The 19,700-nt window shown below is 38.6% G+C and overlaps 1 protein-coding gene across 3 annotated transcripts in view; it reads left to right on the forward strand.

The window, feature by feature from the left end:
- Positions 1-19,700, forward strand: part of MSRB3 (methionine sulfoxide reductase B3) — a 184,773-nt gene that overhangs the window by 61,703 nt on the left and 103,370 nt on the right. For all 3 annotated transcript variants that reach the window (XM_059683513.1, XM_059683511.1, XM_059683512.1), the window contains one exon: positions 594-671. In XM_059683513.1, the coding sequence (XP_059539496.1) occupies positions 594-671 (78 nt within the window). The remainder of the gene's footprint in view (positions 1-593; positions 672-19,700) is intronic.

Consider the following 19,700-nt stretch of genomic DNA (forward strand, 5'->3'; position numbering starts at 1 on the left):
TATAAAAAAATTGGACCTCATAAAGAGGGTGAAAGGATAATAAAAACAAGCTGCAGAGCACATAGACTTTTTGTTGGGCTAGCACAGCTGATTTGTATTAGCGGAATGACCTCCTAGCCTTTAAGATTGTTAACTTAGAAAAATATTCCCTTAAAGCTGCAATATTCCTTTTCAAACCAAAAAACAAGACTCCTTCCACTTGAAGTCTTTGGATCCTTCTGCATTTTCTGGTGTACACGCTTGGATACTACAGAGTAGCAGAAATCTTATGTAATAATGTTGTCTCTTTTTTTCTGCAAATCTGAACTAGGCTTTTTTTAATAGGATTTTTTTCCCCTAAGCATTACGTAACTACATGGCTTAATTTTTTTATTTAACCTGGACTAGTTTGGAGTAGTTATATGCACATTTTATTATATAGATTTGAAATATATTAGTAATGTTCAGATTTCCATATGTTTGGTCTGTTCTCATTATAGGACAAAAAGCCCTTGAAAGATTTATTAGAGAAATATATTTTAAGTAAATACATTCTGTAAGAAATAATGCTAACTTTACTTAATTTTTTAAATGCTCTGTTTGTTGTTTATCAGTGCCTTCGAAGGAGAATATACTCATCACAAAGATCCTGGAATATATAAATGTGTTGTCTGTGGAACTCCATTGTTCAAGTAAGTATGTTACAAACCTTTGGCTATGGACACATCACAGATGGCAACAAACTAGTTAGTGCTTGTTCATATTAGAGTCTTTACATTACTAGATTTTCATATTTCTGTTTCCCTCCCACAAAATAAAAGTAATTGTTGATTTTTCACCATTTGTATTTTTCAAATATCCAACATTAGCTTGTTCATTGTAGTAAACATGGTGCTTAGCAGAGCTATAAAAGATTTTGGTGAGTATAAAAATATTTCTCTATTTATTGAATTTTTCTATCAAGTAATGGCCCTACATTTACTTATTGGACCATAATGAAAGTTCTTCATGTGTATCCTTCAGGTAGAATAATATCCACCAAGTTGGTTATTCATATTTCTTCAGTGAAGGGCAATACCTGTATTGAAAGTAACATGGGAATTATAACAGATACTTGTACATATATAAGCAAATTGCATGACATGAGTTTAACAGTTTTTGCGTTGGTCCAAAATCTTTATTTTAAAGATCTCAATAGTTTACTATAAAATAGGCAGTGTATAGACTTTTCCACAAAAAAGTTAATTCAGACAGTGTATTCTGGAGATTATGAATTTTATTCAAGAAAGGAAAATTCTTACCAAAAATGTATTTATCTAGGAGGAGAAAATCCTAGAAGCCCCATGCTTCCTGTGGGATATTGATTTGGGGGAATAAAAAGGCAGAAACCTTAATTGAGAGTAAATGTCATGTATTTAAAACAATTACAAATTTCTTAGGGGAAATGAACAAACAATAATTTAATATGTGTAGTATGTAAAACATATCTCTCAATAAATGTTTCCCTTTTAAAGCACTAATATTTACATTTTTTTAAGAAATAACAGGAAACAGTAGTTTCTTTGAAAAAAATTTTTTTTAAAGTTTCAAACCCTTATTAGCTTGCATAAACCTTTTTGCACATTAGTGTTGGTTGAGAATCTGTTCTGATTTCTTAAGTATTTATTCTTCATGTTAAAAACCCAGCCCTTCAAATTGCCACCCATTTTCTCTCAGAAAACATACATCCTTGTATTTCAACACCTCTAGTGTGTGTCATAATAGTTGATATAACACTTAAGATAGTTGCTGAGCCATGTTAAACTTGTTAATATCCTAAAAGGTAAAAATTTAGCCACATCCCCTTTGCTTTTTGTTTACGATTCTCCACCTCTTGTTTAATCATGTGATTCAATAAAGTAATGAATCTGAGGAAAACTTATTGTTTTAAATAAAAAGCAGAACCACTGTGAATGAAGGATTTAACCCATGTGAAATTTTGAGTCACAAAAACGAAAAGGAAGACCCTTATCCAAACATAGGTACTAGCGGGGGTCAGGAAATTTCACATTTGATGGGCTAGTGCCTCTGTTTCCTTTAGCCTTCTTGGAAGGAAAGCTTTGATTTTCTAAGTTTTTATGGAATATGGTTTCACATTGTTATTCTACTTTTAAAAAATTGTCCTTATTTGGTTTCCTGTCCATTTTAGGGGGGGAAAATACCCCTGCGTTCGCCTCTGCTGTAGAATGGTAGTTTATTGATTTAGTGTTACTATCTTCCTACCAGAGAACTTTCCAGGGACCACAGGGGATGGACAGTTTTGAGGGAACCAATTTTCTGGTCCTCAGCTTCTGTATAGACACTCTCCTGAAACTGACTGTCTGAGACAGTCTCTGGTTGGCCACTTCTTCCTTACTATCTCCTTGATCATAATCAGCCTTCTCCCACTTCACAAAAGGTCTTGTACTGTGATTTATTGTCCCAGGGTAATCTCTAAGGCATAAAGCAAAACAACAGCATTAATTCTGAAGGAGGAGCCCATGAAAGCAAGGCAAAAAATATTGAACTGGTAAAAAATTATTGACATATTATTTCATCTTGGCAAGGCTCAGTCTGTCCGCCTCCTTGTTTGCTCTTTTATCTCTCATTCTGTTGTCTGTCTGTCCATTTCCTACTAGTCTACTAGTACTTAAGTGAGATGGTTGTCGTGAGAACATGTATCAGCATATTTATATACTTATTAAGATAGAAAAAAAATGAAAGTCTTTTCTTGGAACAGATAATAAGCCTGATTTGGTTGGTAGATATAACAGATAGAACTGCCGTAGCAAATTAGGTTATATTGTGGCCTTCTCTCTTCATTATATATAGCTTTAAGATTTTGATTTTTTAAATATATTTTTATTGATTTCAGAGAGGAAGGGAGGAGAGAGAGATAGAAACATCAATGATGAGAGAGAATCATTGATCACCTGACTCCTGCATTCCCCCTACTGGGGATCGAGCCCATAACCTGGGCATGTGCCCTGACCGGGAATTGGACTGTGACCTCCTCGTTCATAGATTGATGCCTAACCACAGAGTGACACCTGCTGGGCAGCTCTAAGGTCTTGAAAAGAATATTTTAAGCATGTAGTTTATATATAGAACACCAGAAAATTCATCTTTTTCAATTGTTTAAAATTTTGATAAGCTATTTTAGTTGTTACTCTAAAGTATAAGAGGAAGTATGTATCAATCAGCACCAGTCTGGATACAGAAACCACACAGTAATCTGAACAGGAAGATTTGATATAAGGAATTATTACCTATAACAGAGGATTGTGATAATGAGGGATTGTCTAGTAAACTAGAAGTAAATAGAAATTTTAAAGAATACAGAAATAGCAATTAGAAGGACTGCCCTAGGACTGATATACAGCCCAAGAAAAAATTTTCCCTGCAAGCCCCACCTCCTATCTCCCTCTCCCTGAGGCTGAGATCTGGCCTGTTGGAGAGGGCATGGCTGCAGCTCACTAAATTGCAGAGAAGTCACTGTAGTGTCACGATAATGCAACTTTCCAGAAATCTGCCTTCTGGAATTTTCTGGAAATCTAACCTCTAGGGCAGCAATTTTCAACCTTTTTCATTAGTTTTTGGCACACATAAACTAATTACTAAAATTCTGTGGCATAACAAAAAAATACTATATATTTTGATAATCTGACAAAAAATAGGTATAATTTTGATTCATTCACACTGGATGGCTATTATTGTTAGCTATTGTCATTTTCTTATTTGACACTAGAGGCCCGATGCATGAAATTCATGCAAGAGTAGGCCTTCCTTCCCCTGGCTGCTGGCACCAGCTTCCCTCTGGCATCCAGGACCCGGGCTTCCCTCGCAGCCCTGGTTTTGTCTGGAAGGTTGTCCGGAAGGATGTCTGGTTTAATTAGCATACTACGCTTTTATTATTATAGAAGATTCTAAGGGAAAAGAGGTCAGTGCCCCTGACTAAATAGTCAGGTATTACATGTTTTAAAAATTCTTGCAGCACACCAGTTGAAAATCACTGGTCCAGTGAATCAATGGCATCGCTATTGGATACCCTCTTTAGATAATTGGTTTTGTACTTTGAACACAGATTGTAGGAAACAGTTGAGTGGTGTGTGTGTGTGAAAACATGTGAGGTTTTGTTAGCAGGGAGTGACGGAAGAAAATTAGGCAGAAAAGACTAAATAGCAGTACAATATGAGAAATAACAGTGGGAGAGAAACAGGAAATAAAAAGAAGAAAGAAAAGAGCTAAATTTGAAAATGCCTAATCATTAGCAATATGAAAAGGTTATTTTCCCAACTGCCGTTTCCATTATTTACACTCACTGCATGTGTGTGTGTGTGTGTGTGTGCGTGCGCATGCACGTGTGCATTCACATATTTGTATAATCCTCTTCATTTACTTGACTGATATATATAATACTTCCTTATAAAAAAGGCCATTCAATTATTCTTATTTCATTTTCGTACTTTGCCCTAAATACATTCCCACTCAACAATATACTGCTTTCTTACTGCTTTCCAAGTACAAGAACCTTATTCACAGACTGCTTCTAAACCTAATGTGTAATTTATTCCATGGTTCACATTTTCTTCACATTCACAAATTCTACCAGGCTAGTTTGTTTCTCATAAAGTACTACTGACTTTCAGTTAGTAAATTAACTGACAGAAGTAAGAATGTTCTCTCCTCTGGTTATTTGAACTTCTAAAATGTCATAAAATTAATTTATTGCACATCAGATAAACCAGAGAAGGCACTGGTGAAATAATTTAATTCAAAAAGTATATATGACCACTTATATTTTGCTTTGGCTGACACTTTGCCAGGTGTTGTGAAACAATCTATGAACTCTTTTCCCCTTAATGTACTTACAGTTTTGTTGGAGTGGTAAGAAAACACATAAACAGTTATAAATGTGGAAAGATGTTAGTGTCTACCCAAATGTGCCTGTTTGAAGAAATGCTTTCACATATCACAGGAGGGCATGTGATTGCATCAAAGCAGGGCCAGGTTTCATGAAGACAGTTCACCAGGCAGAGAGAAGGGTTTCGTTTTTCCCAGGTAGGGGATACCTGATAGAGCATGCCATATGAAAAGAGGAATTGGAGATAGGATCAGAAGTGGATTTTTAAAGGAAATAGTTAGGAGACTGTCCAGTAGGAGTGAGGAGGTGAGTTGTGTGGGGAGTAATAGGATATATGGCTGGAGTGCTTAAGGGGACCTATTAAGGAAGCCAAAGAAGGATACCAAATAAGGCATTTCAATTCTTACTTGAAATATTTTAAGTCTTGGCATCTTTTCCCCCAGGAAGCCCTACCCGAGCCTTCCAGGGTGAACTTTGTTGTCCCGCATCCCTGATCTCATAGTTCCTTGTATGCCATTCCATCTTTGTGCATACAAGGAACTCCCTCCCTTCCACTCTCCGACTTTGTGTTGTAATTACATGACTTTGTGTTTTAATTATCTGTTTATGGGCCTATCTGCCCACTAATAAGTGAACTCCACAATGCAAGGACGTGTCTTAGCCATGCTTGTCTCTACTCCCTGGCTTATCATAATCACTAAATATTTGTTTGATCAGATGTATGTCAGAATATTGTCAGACAGATTGTGGAGATATTTTTGAATAAGATAGTAGCATGATGAAAATGGGAAGTAAGCCATAACAGAGTATAAGACATATTTCCGTGGGTGAAAAGAGAAGCAAATAGGGGTGTAGCAGCCTCAATAGGAACTTTTTTCTTTGTTAGCTGATAAGCCTTAATATTCGTCAATATTGTTCATGTGTAATTAGCTCCTGATAACTTTAAGACTTTGAGGAACCACATAGGATAGTTTTATTCTGTATACACTTACTTGCCAAACCTTGCACTGAATTAATGACTCATTTAAATAGGTTCACTAATGATGATGATAATAATAATTCTATATAATAAAAGGTTAATATGTAAATCGACCAAACGGCAGAATGACCAGTTACTATGATGTGCACTGACTACCAGGGAGCTGACCCCTGGTGGTCAGTGTGCTCCCACAGGGGGAGCACTGCTCAGCTAGAAGCCAGGCTCATGGCTGGTGAGTGCAGCGGAGTGGCAGGAGCCTCTCCCGCCTCCATGGCATCGCTAAGGATGTCCGACTGCCAGCTTAAGCCATCAGTCAGACATCCCCCAGGGGCTCCTGATTGTGAGAGGGTGTAGGCCAGGCTGAGGGACACCCCAAGTGCACGAATTTTGTGCACTGGGCTTCTAGTAATAATAATAATAATAATGCAAGAGCTAACACTTACATAGCACTTACCAGATGCTAGGCATGGTTCTAAGTGCTTTATATGCATTAAGTCTTTTAATCTTCACAACAACACATTTTATAGATGAAGAAACTGAGAGAGGATAAGTACCATGTGAAGATCACATGCCAATATACAAATGGATATAGAATAATGTAGTCACACTCAGCCTTTTAGAAAAGATGAAAGCTAAAGAATCTTAGGAAAATAAAGTTTTAATATTTTACTTTGGTCATTCTAGTCTGGTTATTTTGCTCAGCACAATGGGAACAAATGGAACACACACACTCAATTCCTTAAAAAATCTGAGTTTGTCATAGTACTTAAGTGGAAAATTGAAGACCATTCTAATATAGGAAGGGCTGAACCAAAAGTAAACAGATCCCTCATGGCAGATGATCCAGAAGGACTCAGCTTCTGGCTGTTTGTTATCCTTAGGGAAGCCCCTTGGGATCCTGACAGGAAGGAAGGAACCAATGTTAAGTAAGCTGTAGGCCTTTTAACATCTGTGAGGTAGGGCAGCAGCTGGATTCATGGGCAGGATTCTAGTTTTTGAAACTAAAGGTAATTTTTTTATTTTCACTTATTGTTTTCCCATTACATTTTTTCAAGTAGCTGTATTCCAAATTTTTACCACTTATTTTGTTGTTATTAATCCTCACTTAAAAATATTTTTCCATTGATTTTTAGGGAGACTGGTAGGGAGGGAGACAGAGAGAAACATCGATGTGAGAGAGACACATTGATTGGTTGCCTCCTGCATGTGCCCTGACCAGGGCTAGGAATTAAGCCTCCAATGTGCTCTTGACTGGAATAAAACCCAGGACCCTTCAGTCCATGGGCTGATGCTCTATCCACTGAGCCAAACTAGCCAGGGCTAAAATTTTTACCACTTAAAATATTTTATTTTTCTGAGAAGATTGAGGCCAACTGACATGAGCTATCTTAAATGTCTTTTCTCCTGTCTTAAATTTTCTTTGTATCTTAATTTTCATCAAACAATCAGAACACCCATGTACAGGCTGAAAGCAACTGGTGGAAACAGTTGAATATTAGCCCAGATGTGTGACCTCAGATTCATCACCTATAAGATGGGGAAAATAAAACCAAACAGGTGTAAGAACTAAATGCAGAAAAATTCATAGTATATGGTAGGTATTCTACAAATGTTAAATTCAAGTGGCCTGACTAAGTTTTAGGAACATGTCATACTATCACAACAGCCTAAGAAATTCCTTATAATGTGAGAAAGTGCAGGCTTTATTAGAGAGAGACTGTCTGTTAATAGTATATATTAGTGTGATGAGTCACTGCGCCAGCTGTGTTGCTATATTTCAGATGGAACGCTGCTGCAAAACTATTCACACATGCTACATTTCACATGAGCCTCCTGTGCAATTTTATTCTAGGCTACTAGAAAATTTAAGCCGTTTTTCAACTCTTTAAGAACATAAGCCCTTTCACTGAAGAAATTCCAGTTCAGTGCCACACACAATTTACTCAACTGTGCTATTCAGTGTATGTTACTCCATTTACCACTAAAGGAGACTTTCAACATAATCTTTTCCCCTTCTGATATAATGGTGTGTGTGTGTGTGTGTGTGTGTGTGTGTGTGTGTGTGTGTATGCACGTGTGTGTTTGGGAGGGCAAAGGGAGAAATGTAAAAGCAGGGAGGGGAGAGTGGAGTGAGGCAAGAGAGATAGTTTTCTATTCTTACTCCATTCAAATCCCATTTTTCAACCCCTTTAAACTCTATCCCTATGATATTTAGTATAAACCATCCCTGTCACTACGGAATTCTACCAGGGAGAGTAATATGAACTTAATTTCAAGGTTTCTTTTTATGAAACTCTAGTTGGAAATTACTCATAATTCCAGCAAATGTTTCTTAATCTTTAACAAAATGCATTTAACTTGAGTTTAAAAGATTTGAATTGCCCTTCACCTCATTCTAAATCCTTTAACAAAGTAAGCTTTCCAGTACAATGAAACCATTCTGTAATGAACTGTATTTCTGAGTAGTGGCTTAAACTTTTGTTATATCTAAATATCTCATATTATTTTGAAGAGAACATAAAATGGACTTCTCTCATCCCATTGACCCTTACTGCCTTGTCCCTGCACACAGAGATTTACAGGAAAAGTATCTGTAACAGAGGGAGTTACTTCTCTATATTCATTTCCTCTGTAAGCTCAGGGAAAGACCACAGCTAGATTGAAAGAAAAATACTTCCTGGAGTCACTGGCAAAGATAAGGAGCAAAAAACATTGTGAATGCCTGATTTGTCAAACTACCAGGAACATAAAGCTTAAATAGCGTAAAAGCATAGCATAAAATAAAGAACAACTCCATTTTAAGAAATCAGAAAACTATGGCAAGGCATGATTCAAAGTTTAACAATATGCAAAAATTATTATAACTGTATTATTCTATTGTAAAGTTATATACACATACACATGGAAAAATCGAAGCAATACTTATACATAACATTTCTGGATAGCTGAAAGTGTGAGCATGAGTGTGTGTATGTATGAATGTATATTTTGGGGGAAGAAAAGTGAGGAAAGGATAATCTTGCCTTATATTATCTAAATCACAATTCTGTTTCTTCAGTTAATTTTCCAAAAGTACACAGAAATAGCTTATATTTTTTTTAGTGAATTAGGATGGATAGTTGGAATAAGCTGGGAAACACCATAGGCAAAGGTTTTATTTATAATTTATAATTCATGTAAATTTATCTTGTTTGTGTAATCAGAAAATTCACGAATCAGAAAATTCATGAATATTTCACTTCACAGACTTTGTAACAACTTAAAGCTAGTTTATAAAAAAATAATGTATAACTTTTAGCAATTACTTCTGAGTTAATCCACAAAGCTGTTCTTCTTGTAAGTGAATAATTATTTTTTTTCCAAATCTGATCTCTTATTCAATAAGAATTGCATAAATTTTCATTCATTGTATCTTATACATGGGTAAGTGATCCATCACATACCATTATAAAGGAAAGTGGGGAAGCCATCCAGAGGACCAAGTGGAAGCACCGTGCTGGGAAGACCAGCATGCACTTGCTGCTTAACCAGAGCAAGTTACTTACACCTCCCATTGCATTATTCTCATCTGTGAAATGGTGAGAATAATGGCAGCTCCTTCTAACTCATAGAACTGCAGCTGTATCATGTGAAATAATGGCATAAACATGCTGTAAAAGATATAAAGGTATTATATGATGTAAGATTTGTAAAAACTGCAGCTTTAAATGCATTTGTATGGTAAAGCATAAACAGCATGAAAATCTAAAGTTCTCAAAATTAATGTTGACTCCAACATTACCACATGTTTTATAATATACTAGTGACCCGGTGCACGAAATTTGTGCACATTAAAAGGGGATTAATTAGAATAAATGTTTTAATATTGCTATTAGCCCTTTCTCTATAATAGAAGTGTCAGAGATGAAAATTAGTAAAATGTATATGAAAACCTTCCTCCTGTCAGAGTCTGGGGCATGCCATGGTACCCAAAGTCAAGTCCTCACCTACCCGCGGCACCTCAAAATCGCGTGAGACCCACACCCAGCCAGCCCCACCCCCATTGGGCGAGATCCAGACCCAGCTGGCCCCAACCTTGTCAAGCCCTGCTGGGCGGGGGGCGCAGCCTCAGGTCCCCTGGCCCAGTGACAGGCAGGGGGTACAGCCTCAGTTCCCCATCAAGCCCTGCCGGTGGGAGGTGCAGCCTCAGGGCCCCCGTCAAGCCCTGCCAGGTGGGAGGTACAGCCTCAGGTCCCCCAGCGCACCCTCAGGCTCCCGGCCCAGCGCCAGGGCGGGGGCGGGCTGAGGTCCCTCGGCCCGGTGCCAGGGCGGGCAGTGTGGCCTGAGGTCCCCTAGCCCTGGCCGAGGCAGGAGTGTGCCTTGAGGTTTCCTGTCAAGCCATGCCAGGTAAGGGACGTGGCCTGAGGTCACTCGGCCTGGCACCAGGGTGGGGGGCGCCGCCTGAGATTCCCCATCAAGCCCCACCAGGTTGGGAGCGCAGCCTCGGGGCCCCCGTCAAGCCCTGCCTGGCGGGGGGGGGGAGGTGCACCTTGAGGTCCCTGTCAAGCCCCGCCAGGTGGGGGGCGCAGCCTGAGGTCCCCTGCCCCAGCCCAGCACCACGCAACCTCAGGTCCCTGCTGATTGCTCGTTAAGGCTTGTTACGGGAACTCAGCCTCTGCTGTGGGTGCAGCCATCTTGTGTTATGGAAACTCTGCCTCAGCTTGGGCGCTGCCATCTTTGTGATGGCGTGATGGTCAATTTGAATATTCCCTCTTTATTAGATAGGATTGTGTGACTCAGTGATCTCTCATTCAAAATACTTTCAGTTTCTGATGAATAATTTTTAAAAATTGAGTCTGGATTCTAAATTTCCCAAATAATGTAACTTAGATTAGTAACTGAGAGTTTTAATACATTAGTTATTTGCAAGTCTATAAACTTCTTGAGAGAATAGTCATGTCTTAAGATTTTTGTAAGCTCCATCTGCAGTGGCATAGGACTTTCCATATGATTTACTTAACTATCTAGTAAATCAAGAATAACAAACAGCAGTTTACATGATTCAAGTTGATATTAGATTGGTGGAAGTATAAATAGATATTCTTAACTGAAGGTGATTTTGCCTCCCAGAGGGAATTTGAAGATATTTGAAGTTATTACCCTTAAATTTTTATCCTCTACCACACTTCCCAAAGTTTTTTGTAGACTTCTCATGATCTTACTTTTACTGGATGCTTATTTCAACAACAGCGTAGCTTGCACTAAAGTTGTACCTTTCCCAAATAAGGGAGAGATGAACATGTTTATGGCTGGGACCTTTTACATGGAAACATTGAAAAGAGCAAAAAGTGACAAAAATAAGATCAGCTACCCAAAGCAATATCAAAAGCAAAGTTCATAGTCACATATTTTTATCCTATATAATAAAGAGCCAATATGCAAATGGTCATCATGCCCTCACACTCTAACGGCTCAGACACTCAACACTGGGAAGAGAGGAATGGGGACCAGCCAGGCACAAATGAGTTCGTGCGAGAGGAAAGGGGACCATCCAGGCTGTGGCCTGGGAGAGGGACAAGCCACCCATCCCATGGTCCTGGGTGCCAGCACCTGCGCCTGTGTCCCAGGAGAGGGACAAGCCGCCCGCCCCGTGGTCCTGGGTGCCAGCACCTGCGGCTGTGGCCCGGGCAAAGTCGCCTACCCACGGTCCCCTGCAGCTGCAGCCGGCTTGGGTGAAGCCGGCCTGGGTCCTGGGTGCCTGTGGCCAGCCAGAGGGAGGGAAGCCTGGGTCCCGGGTGCCTGTGACTGGCCAGAGGAGAGAATCCTGGGTCCCGGGTGCCTGTGACTGGCCAGAGGAGGGAATCCTGGGTCCCGGGTGCAAGGCGAGACAGAGGCAGTTAGGGGCAATCAGGCCAGCAGGGGAGCAGTTAGGGGCGATCAGGCAGGGAGGCAGAGGTGGTTAGGGGCAATTAGACAGGCATGCAGAGGGGTTAGGGGCGACCAGGCAGGCAAGCAGGCGAGTGGTTAGGAGCCAGTGGTCCCAGATTACAAGAGGCAGTCGGACTTCCTCCAAGGGGTCCTGGATTGGAGAAGGTGTAAACCAGGCTGAGGACCACCCCCCGCCCCCGTGCACAAATTTCATGCACCAGGCCTCTAGTTATTATAGAAGTGATTTAAAATATCTGAACTAAGTATGCAACTCAAAAGCTAGAAATATAACAACAATAAAATAAACTGGGATAAAATGCCCACCTTTTCTCTACAGGCATTTGCCAATTCTAGGCATGGGAAGAGAGGGAAAGATTCCAGACATTCTGAAGCAGAGCTACCAGCAGACCAGAGTTTCTTAATCTCAACACAGTTGACATTTGGGCTGGGTAATTCTTTGTTGTAGAGGGCCGTTCCTATACATCGTAGGATATTTAGTAGTATCTCTAACTTCTACCCACTCTAAGTCAGTGGTACCTGCCCTCTTCACCACAATTTGTGCAAAAATTTATTCAGATATGTTCATTCAGATATTTATTCATATATTTGCCCTTGGGGGCAAAATCACCTCCAGTTTAGAACAACTGATCTAGATAATCAACATAACAATTAATCAAGCTCTGATTTGTAGTGTTTTTTATTTCTGTGGTGTAAATACCTCCATCATGGACTATATCAAGCTACAAATGTGACATCACTGAATGTAGAGTTGGTAAAAGACATGTAGTAATACCATTGTATAGTATTGCCATCTTAATAATAAAAGTGTACTATGCTAATTAGACAGGACGTCCTTCCAGATGACCTTCCGGAGGAAGCTGGGGCTGCGAGTGCCAAGGCAAGCCACTGCGGCTGCCAGGGCCAAGCCCCTGGCATGAATTTCATGTATTGGGCCTCTAGTAATACCATACAACAGATGTAAATAGCATAGACAAGAGTTAAATTTAAAAATCTACTAGTGGTGAGCTTTGAGTATTACCTTTTAAAATATAACTTATTTAATTGTAAGTTTGTGTAATTAATTTTTAATAATGCCTGTGTTTAGCAACTGGCTCTCAAAAATCCTAAACTTTAATAATAATCTCTCTTGAGCATCATCACACCAATGTAATGGGGGCAAACCAAGGGTAGACCAAGTTTATAAAAAACTCCAGCCCAACCTCAAGTTAGCTCAGTCCCTGATTAAAGTAATCTCCTCCTTCTCCTCCACACTCTAGTTGACTATCAGAAGATAGCATGAACCCTCTGTTCATCCAGAGTTCGGTTTTTCATGCAAAATATCTGGCATTTATCAAAAATTACCAGGCACACCAAAGTGAAGGGCCAACGAAAATAAATTGACAAAAGAAGCAGATCTATCGATGGCCCACATATCCAGTTAAGTCATCAGACATAGATTTAAAAATAATTGTGATTAATATAGTCAAGAAAATAGATGACAAGTTGGAGAATTTCACCAGAGAAACAGAATGTATTGTAAAGAATAAAATAGTTCTGGGGCTGAAAAAAGCAATAACTGAAATATAAACATAAGAGATTAATTCAACAGCATGTTGGGCATAGAAGAATGCAGGATTGGCAAAGAGAAAAACAGGTCAGTAGAGAATATCTAGACTAAAGCTAAGACAGCTGAAAAGAGAAAAGAAAAGTTGTTGAAACGATAATGCACAAGATGCACAGTTTCAAGTATAACATATTAGAGCCACAGAAAAGAAAGAAAAAGATAATTAGAAAGAAGCAATATTTGAAGAGATAATAGCAAGAATTTTCTCAAACTGAGAAAAAAACTGAAGTCACAGATTCAAAAAGTGCTATAAATCTAAAACAGGATGAGTACAAAGAAAACCACATCTAGACACAGCAAATCTGATGAAAATCAAAGGCAAGGAGAAAATCTTAAAAGCACTCAGATAAAATAACTTGAAAAGTAAAAAACTAGAACTGTTAAATAAATTCAAAAGGTTGATCTTCAAAAAGACCAACAAATTTGAACATTTCTGTCAAGTCCAATCAAGAAAGAAAGGGAGGAAGAAAAGGATACAGGCTTAAAACACTAAGAATGAGAATGGGATAAAACCAAAGATAGGGGGAAATTTTGATGTAAGAGAATACTGTATATAATCCTATTCTAATAAGTTAAAAATCTCAGTATAATTTTCTAAAAATAAAATAAAAAATTTGACTATAGAAAGGTTATAATACTTGATAGTAATCCTGAAAGAAATTGAGAGTTATCACAAACCAATTTGGACTTTTATAGAAAAATTCGAAGAATCATTTCTGTGTTAATATAAACTGTGTCTATCACAGAAAATGGATGAAACCTTATAATTTCCTTTGACAAATGTAAAATACTCCTAAAACCAAGACCTGACAAAGACATTACAATCAAAGAAAGATTATAGACCAATCTGACCTATGAAAATATATGTAAGGATCTTAAAACATTAGTAAAGGAATATAGCTATGTGTGGAGAGAGTAATATGCCACAACAAGCTAGGGTTTATTTCAGGAATGTACAAGTAGCTCAATACTGGGACATCTCAGGAAAATATATGCCCAGAAGAGAGTTTATAAAAATTCAAAGCAAACTTTTTTAAAATAATATTTTTTATTGATTTCAGAGAGGAAGGGAGAGGGGGAGAGAGAGAGAGAAGCATCAATGATGACCAAGAGTCATTGATTAGCTGCCTCCTGCATGCCTCCTACTGGGGATCAAGCCTGCAACCTGGGCATGTGTCCTTGACCGGAATCAAACCCGGGACCCTTCAGTTTACAGGCTGACGCTCTATCCACTGAGCAAAATTAGCTAGGGCAAAGCGAATTTTTTAATGAAAAAAATTGAGTGAGCCCAACTGGCATGGCTCAGTGGTTGAGTGTCGACCTTTGAACCAGGAGATCAAGGTTTGATTCCCGGTCAGGGCATATGCCCAGGTTGTGGGCTCTATCCTCATCGTGGGAAGTGCAGGAGGCAACCGATCATTGATTCTGTCTCATCATTGATGTTTCTATCTCTCCCTCTCCCTTCCGTTCTGAAATCAAAATATTTTTCAAAAAAAAAATCTTAGTGAAATAGGAATAAAAGTAAAATACTGTGTTTTATCAAATCTAAGAAGCCATTGATTAAAGTATTTATTACTACTTCAAGTAACACTAAGAAAAAAACTGCCACCTTGGCCAATGTGCTCATTGGTTAGCAGTGGTCAGCAAACTGTGGCCCGGCAAACTGTGGCTTGCGAGCCGCATGTGGCTCTTTGGCCCCTTGAGTGTGTCTCTTCCACAAAATACTTCTGCGCACAGGCCACGAAGTTTCAATCACACTGTATGTGCGCGTCTGCATGTGGTATTTTGTGGTATGTTGTGGAAGAGCCACAACTCAGGGGGCCAAAGAGCCACATGTGGCTCGCGAGCTGCAGTTTGCCGACCACGGGGAGCATAAGTTCAATTACCTGTCCAGGGCATGTACCTGGGTTGCAAGTTCTATCTCTATCTCTCCCTCCCTTTTTCCTCTCCTTCCTCCCTTCCTCTCTTCCACACTCTCTAAAAATCAATGGAGCCCAGTTAGTGTGGCTCAGTGGTTGAACATCAACCTATGCACGGAGAGGTTTCCAGTTTGATTCCCTGTCAGGGCACAGGCACAGGTTGCGGGCTCCATCCCTAGTGAGGGGCAGGCAGGAGGCAGCCAATATATGTTCTCACTCATTGATGTTTTTATCTCCTGCTCCCTTCCTCTCTCTCTCTCTCTCTCTCTCTCTCTCTCTCTCTCTCTCTCTAAATAAAAAAAATCAATGAATAAAACATATTTGCCCTGGCTGGTTTGGCTCAGTGGTTAGAGTTTCAGCCCATGGACTGAAGGGTCTTGCCTTCCATTCCCCATCACAGGCACATGCCTCAGTTGCAAGCTGGATCCCACCCTGGTCAGGGTGTGTGCAGGGGGCAGTCAATCGATGTGTCTCTCTGTCTGTCTCTCCCACTCCCTTTCACTCTCTAAGAAGTCAATGGAAAAAATATCCTCAGGTGAGGATTAACAAACAAACAAAAAACCTGCTAAATAAATTGTGAAGTACTATTTATTGGTTAGAGACACATTCAGGTTTCAGAGATGTTAACATGTTAAAAATAAAGTGTCCAGTAGAATCAATGAAATAATGTACATAGTGTGGGGGCAACCAACTAAGTATTAAAAATATAAATTTAGATCCTATCCTTAGTATCTGACAACCCAATATAGCCCAATAAAGTCTAGGTTAAGTAAAAATTTTAAATATTAACAATAAGATTATGCAAGTCCTAAGTGGGAAATTTGCCTTTTTAAACAAGATTCCAAAACAGAAAACAAAAGGAAAAAAATTAGCTTGGAATATCTAAATACTTTACATTTCTGTAGATCAGAAACACTGTTTAAAAAAAATGGCAAACTGGGAAAAAATTAGCCCACATGATAGGAGATTAATATTTAAATCAATGGAGAAAGACAAACATCGAGAAAAAAAGCTGAAGATATAAACAGATACTTTTCAAAATAAGTATAATAACTAAGCATAGGGGGCAATCTTCTATCTCTTAGTAATAATTAAAAGGAGCAATAGATTTTTAACTACCAAATTAGTGAGCATTTTCTTTACTATTAATTTTTATTTATTTTAAAATTAAATTTATTGAGGTAACATTGGTTAATCCTAATATATATAAAGAGCTAGGTGCCCGTCACGACTGAACAGGCGACCAGTCACCATGAAGTGTATGGAGCACCTCTCAGTACCCCCCTACCCCCGCCCCCTGAGCTGCCCACCATGAGGTAGGCATGAGGATCCATCTATGTTGATGAAAATGACAATATTTTCTGAGTAGTATTTATCCCATTTTATATATGTACACCACACATCTTCTTTATCCAATCATCTGTTTTTGTGAACTTGACCCCAAAGGCAAGAGAAGTGAAATAAAAAATGGGAACGACATCAAACTGAAAAGCTTTTGCACTGCAAAAGAAACCATCAACAAAACAAAAAGGCAACCAATTGACTAGAAGAAGATATTTGCAAATGATACTTCCAATAAGGGGCTAATATAAAAATATATAAAGAACTCATAGCCCTAGAAGGGTTGGCTTAGTGGATAGAGTATCGGGCTGTGAACTGGAACGTGCTGGGTTCGATTCCGGTCAAGGGCACATGCCTGAGTTGTAGGCTCGATCCCCAGTAGGGGGCTTACAGGAGGCAGCCCATCAATGATTCTCTCTCATTACTGATGTTTCTATCTCTCTCTCCCTTCCTCTATGAAATCAATAAAAATATATTAAAAAAAAAGAACTCATATAACCCAACAACAACAAACTCCAAACAATTTAATTTCAAAAGTGAGCAGAGGACCTGAAGAGACACTTTTTCAAGGAAGACTTACAAATGGCCAACAGATATATGAAAAGATACTCTCTCACCCCCACTAATTATAAGGGAAGTGCAAATCATGACCACAATGAGATAGCACCTCACACCTGTTAGAAAGACTATTAACAATAAGACAAGAAATACCAAGTGTTGGAGAGGGTGTGGAGAAAAAGGGAACCCACCTATACTAGTTGTGGGAATATAAATTGGTGGAGTCACTATGGAAAATAATATTAAGATTGCTCAAAAATTTAAGAATAAAACTACCATATGACCCAGTAATCCCTTTTCTGGGTGTCTACCTGAAAAATATGAAAACACTTATTCATAAAGATATATGTATCTCTATGTTCATTGAAGCATTATTCACAGTAGCCAAGACTTGGAAACAACCTAAGTGCCCTTTGATGGATGATTGAACATTTTCAATATCATCAAATTCAGTGTTGGTCAAGATCTGGGAAATTAGCATTTTAAAATACTGCTGGGTAGAGTGTGACTTAGTAGTAACTTTCTGGATGACAATTGAATAAGTATGTCAGAAGTCTTAGAATTCTAGGAATTTATGATCTAGCAAATAGACTTTTAGGAATTTATGCTAAAAATTATTTATGCATAAAGATAAAGCTACAAAAATATTTTAATCTTTACGATGGTAAAAAATAATTTAAATATCAAAAATAGGTGTCTAGCTAAAAAAACTAGTGAAAATATATACAGGTATGGCATTTCAATATTGCAAAAGAATATGTATTGACCTGGAAAGAATTTAAGAGCTTACTAAACAATAATTACATATGACTCCATATTTGTAAAATACATATGTCTATAAATATAAAAACAAAAAACACTTTAGAAGGTTTTGTACCAAATGTTAACAGTAATTATCTCTGGGTTGTTGGATTGTAAGTTTTATTTTTTACCTTTTTGTTTTGATTATCTGTTCACTTTTTTTTTTTTTAAAGATGAACATGTATTTTTTGGGTAATAAGAAAAATATTTTACATTATTTTAATATTACTTTTGCTCACTATGTTGCTAACACTGAATAATTTAGTATTTTAAAATTTTGTTTAAAACATTATTTTACTATCTTCCAATTTATTTTTCCCCAGTGATAATTTGAAAGAATGAAATGGAATGTAATTCCAAATTTATTTTTGAGAGCCCAAATTCATCCTATCTACTTATTAATGTACTCACATCCCAAGTAGATAATTTACACACTGCCTTTTCTTCTAAGTTGTTGGTTCTTCCTAAGTGACTGGTAATGGTGATAACTCAGAAAAGATAGCCACTGGGAGGTTAGATTTAGCTCAGACCTTCTATTTGCCTGCCTTCTCTCGGCCTCTACTTCAACATCACTTCACATTTTCTCCTCCCTCATGGCTACCTTCCATCTTTCTATAATTCTCACATGGTTCTATTCCCAGACACCTGGAGGTAATTGATGAAGAATGGGACACCAAGGTCAGAAGATTTGTATTTATTTCCAAGCAGACATATTTTAGTAAACTGTCTATCATGTTTAAAGTAGGGATTTTTTTTTTTAAAAAAAAACATTGCTTGAGGACTTACCATGTACCAGGCATTATGTTAAACACTTTTATTTATTTAGTTTTTAATTCTCACCTGAGGATGTTTATTGATTTTTTAAAAATCTGTTTTTGATTTCAGAGAAAGAAAGAGAGAGGGAAGGGAGCGGAAGAGAGAGATAGAGACATCAATGATGAGATTCATTGATTGGCTGCCTCCTGAACATCCCTCACTGGGGATGGAGCCCACAACCCAGGAATGTGCCCTGACCAGGAATTGGACAGTGAACTCTGAACAGAACCACATCCAGCACAGTCAGGGTGAACCTGAGCAGGGGCGGTGAAAGATTAAAAAAGACAAACAAGAGAATACAGTTGGGGCCAGGTAGGATCACTGTGCCTGGATGAGGACACAGTGACACAGCCTGTAAGCCGAAGCTTTATTTTATAGTCAGAGCACACAAAGCAAAACAAGGGGAGTGGTCCACATGTTTACAATCTTCTTGCAAGTTTCAAATCTATTCTGTTACTCAAGCCTTGTTTTGGCAGCACTTGCTGCACCTCCCATAGCCCATTAGCTACCTAGGAACAAGGGAGGACTATAAGGTCAAGCTTAATTATGCTAGCAGGGCTCTGCCCGCCAAGCTGGGACTTATATGTGGCTCTGCCACAGGTCAGTCCGAGGCTTGACACTATAGCCGCTCCCTTTAGACCTCCAGGTTCATAGGTTGACACTCAACTACTGAGCCACACCAGCCAGGCTGTTTATTGATTTTGAGAGAGAAACATCAATGTGAGAGAGATTTCTCTCACATCAATTGGTACCTGCAACCTGGGTATATGCCTTGATCTGGAATCAAACCCCCAACCTTTTGGTCCCAGGGAAGAGGCTCCAACCAACTGAGCCAACAGACAGGGCTGTGTTAAACTCTTTAAAGAAAATTATCTCATTTATTCTTCATAACAA

This window comes from Myotis daubentonii, chromosome 2 (genome assembly GCF_963259705.1).
Source record: "Myotis daubentonii chromosome 2, mMyoDau2.1, whole genome shotgun sequence".
Taxonomy (NCBI): domain Eukaryota; kingdom Metazoa; phylum Chordata; class Mammalia; order Chiroptera; family Vespertilionidae; genus Myotis; species Myotis daubentonii.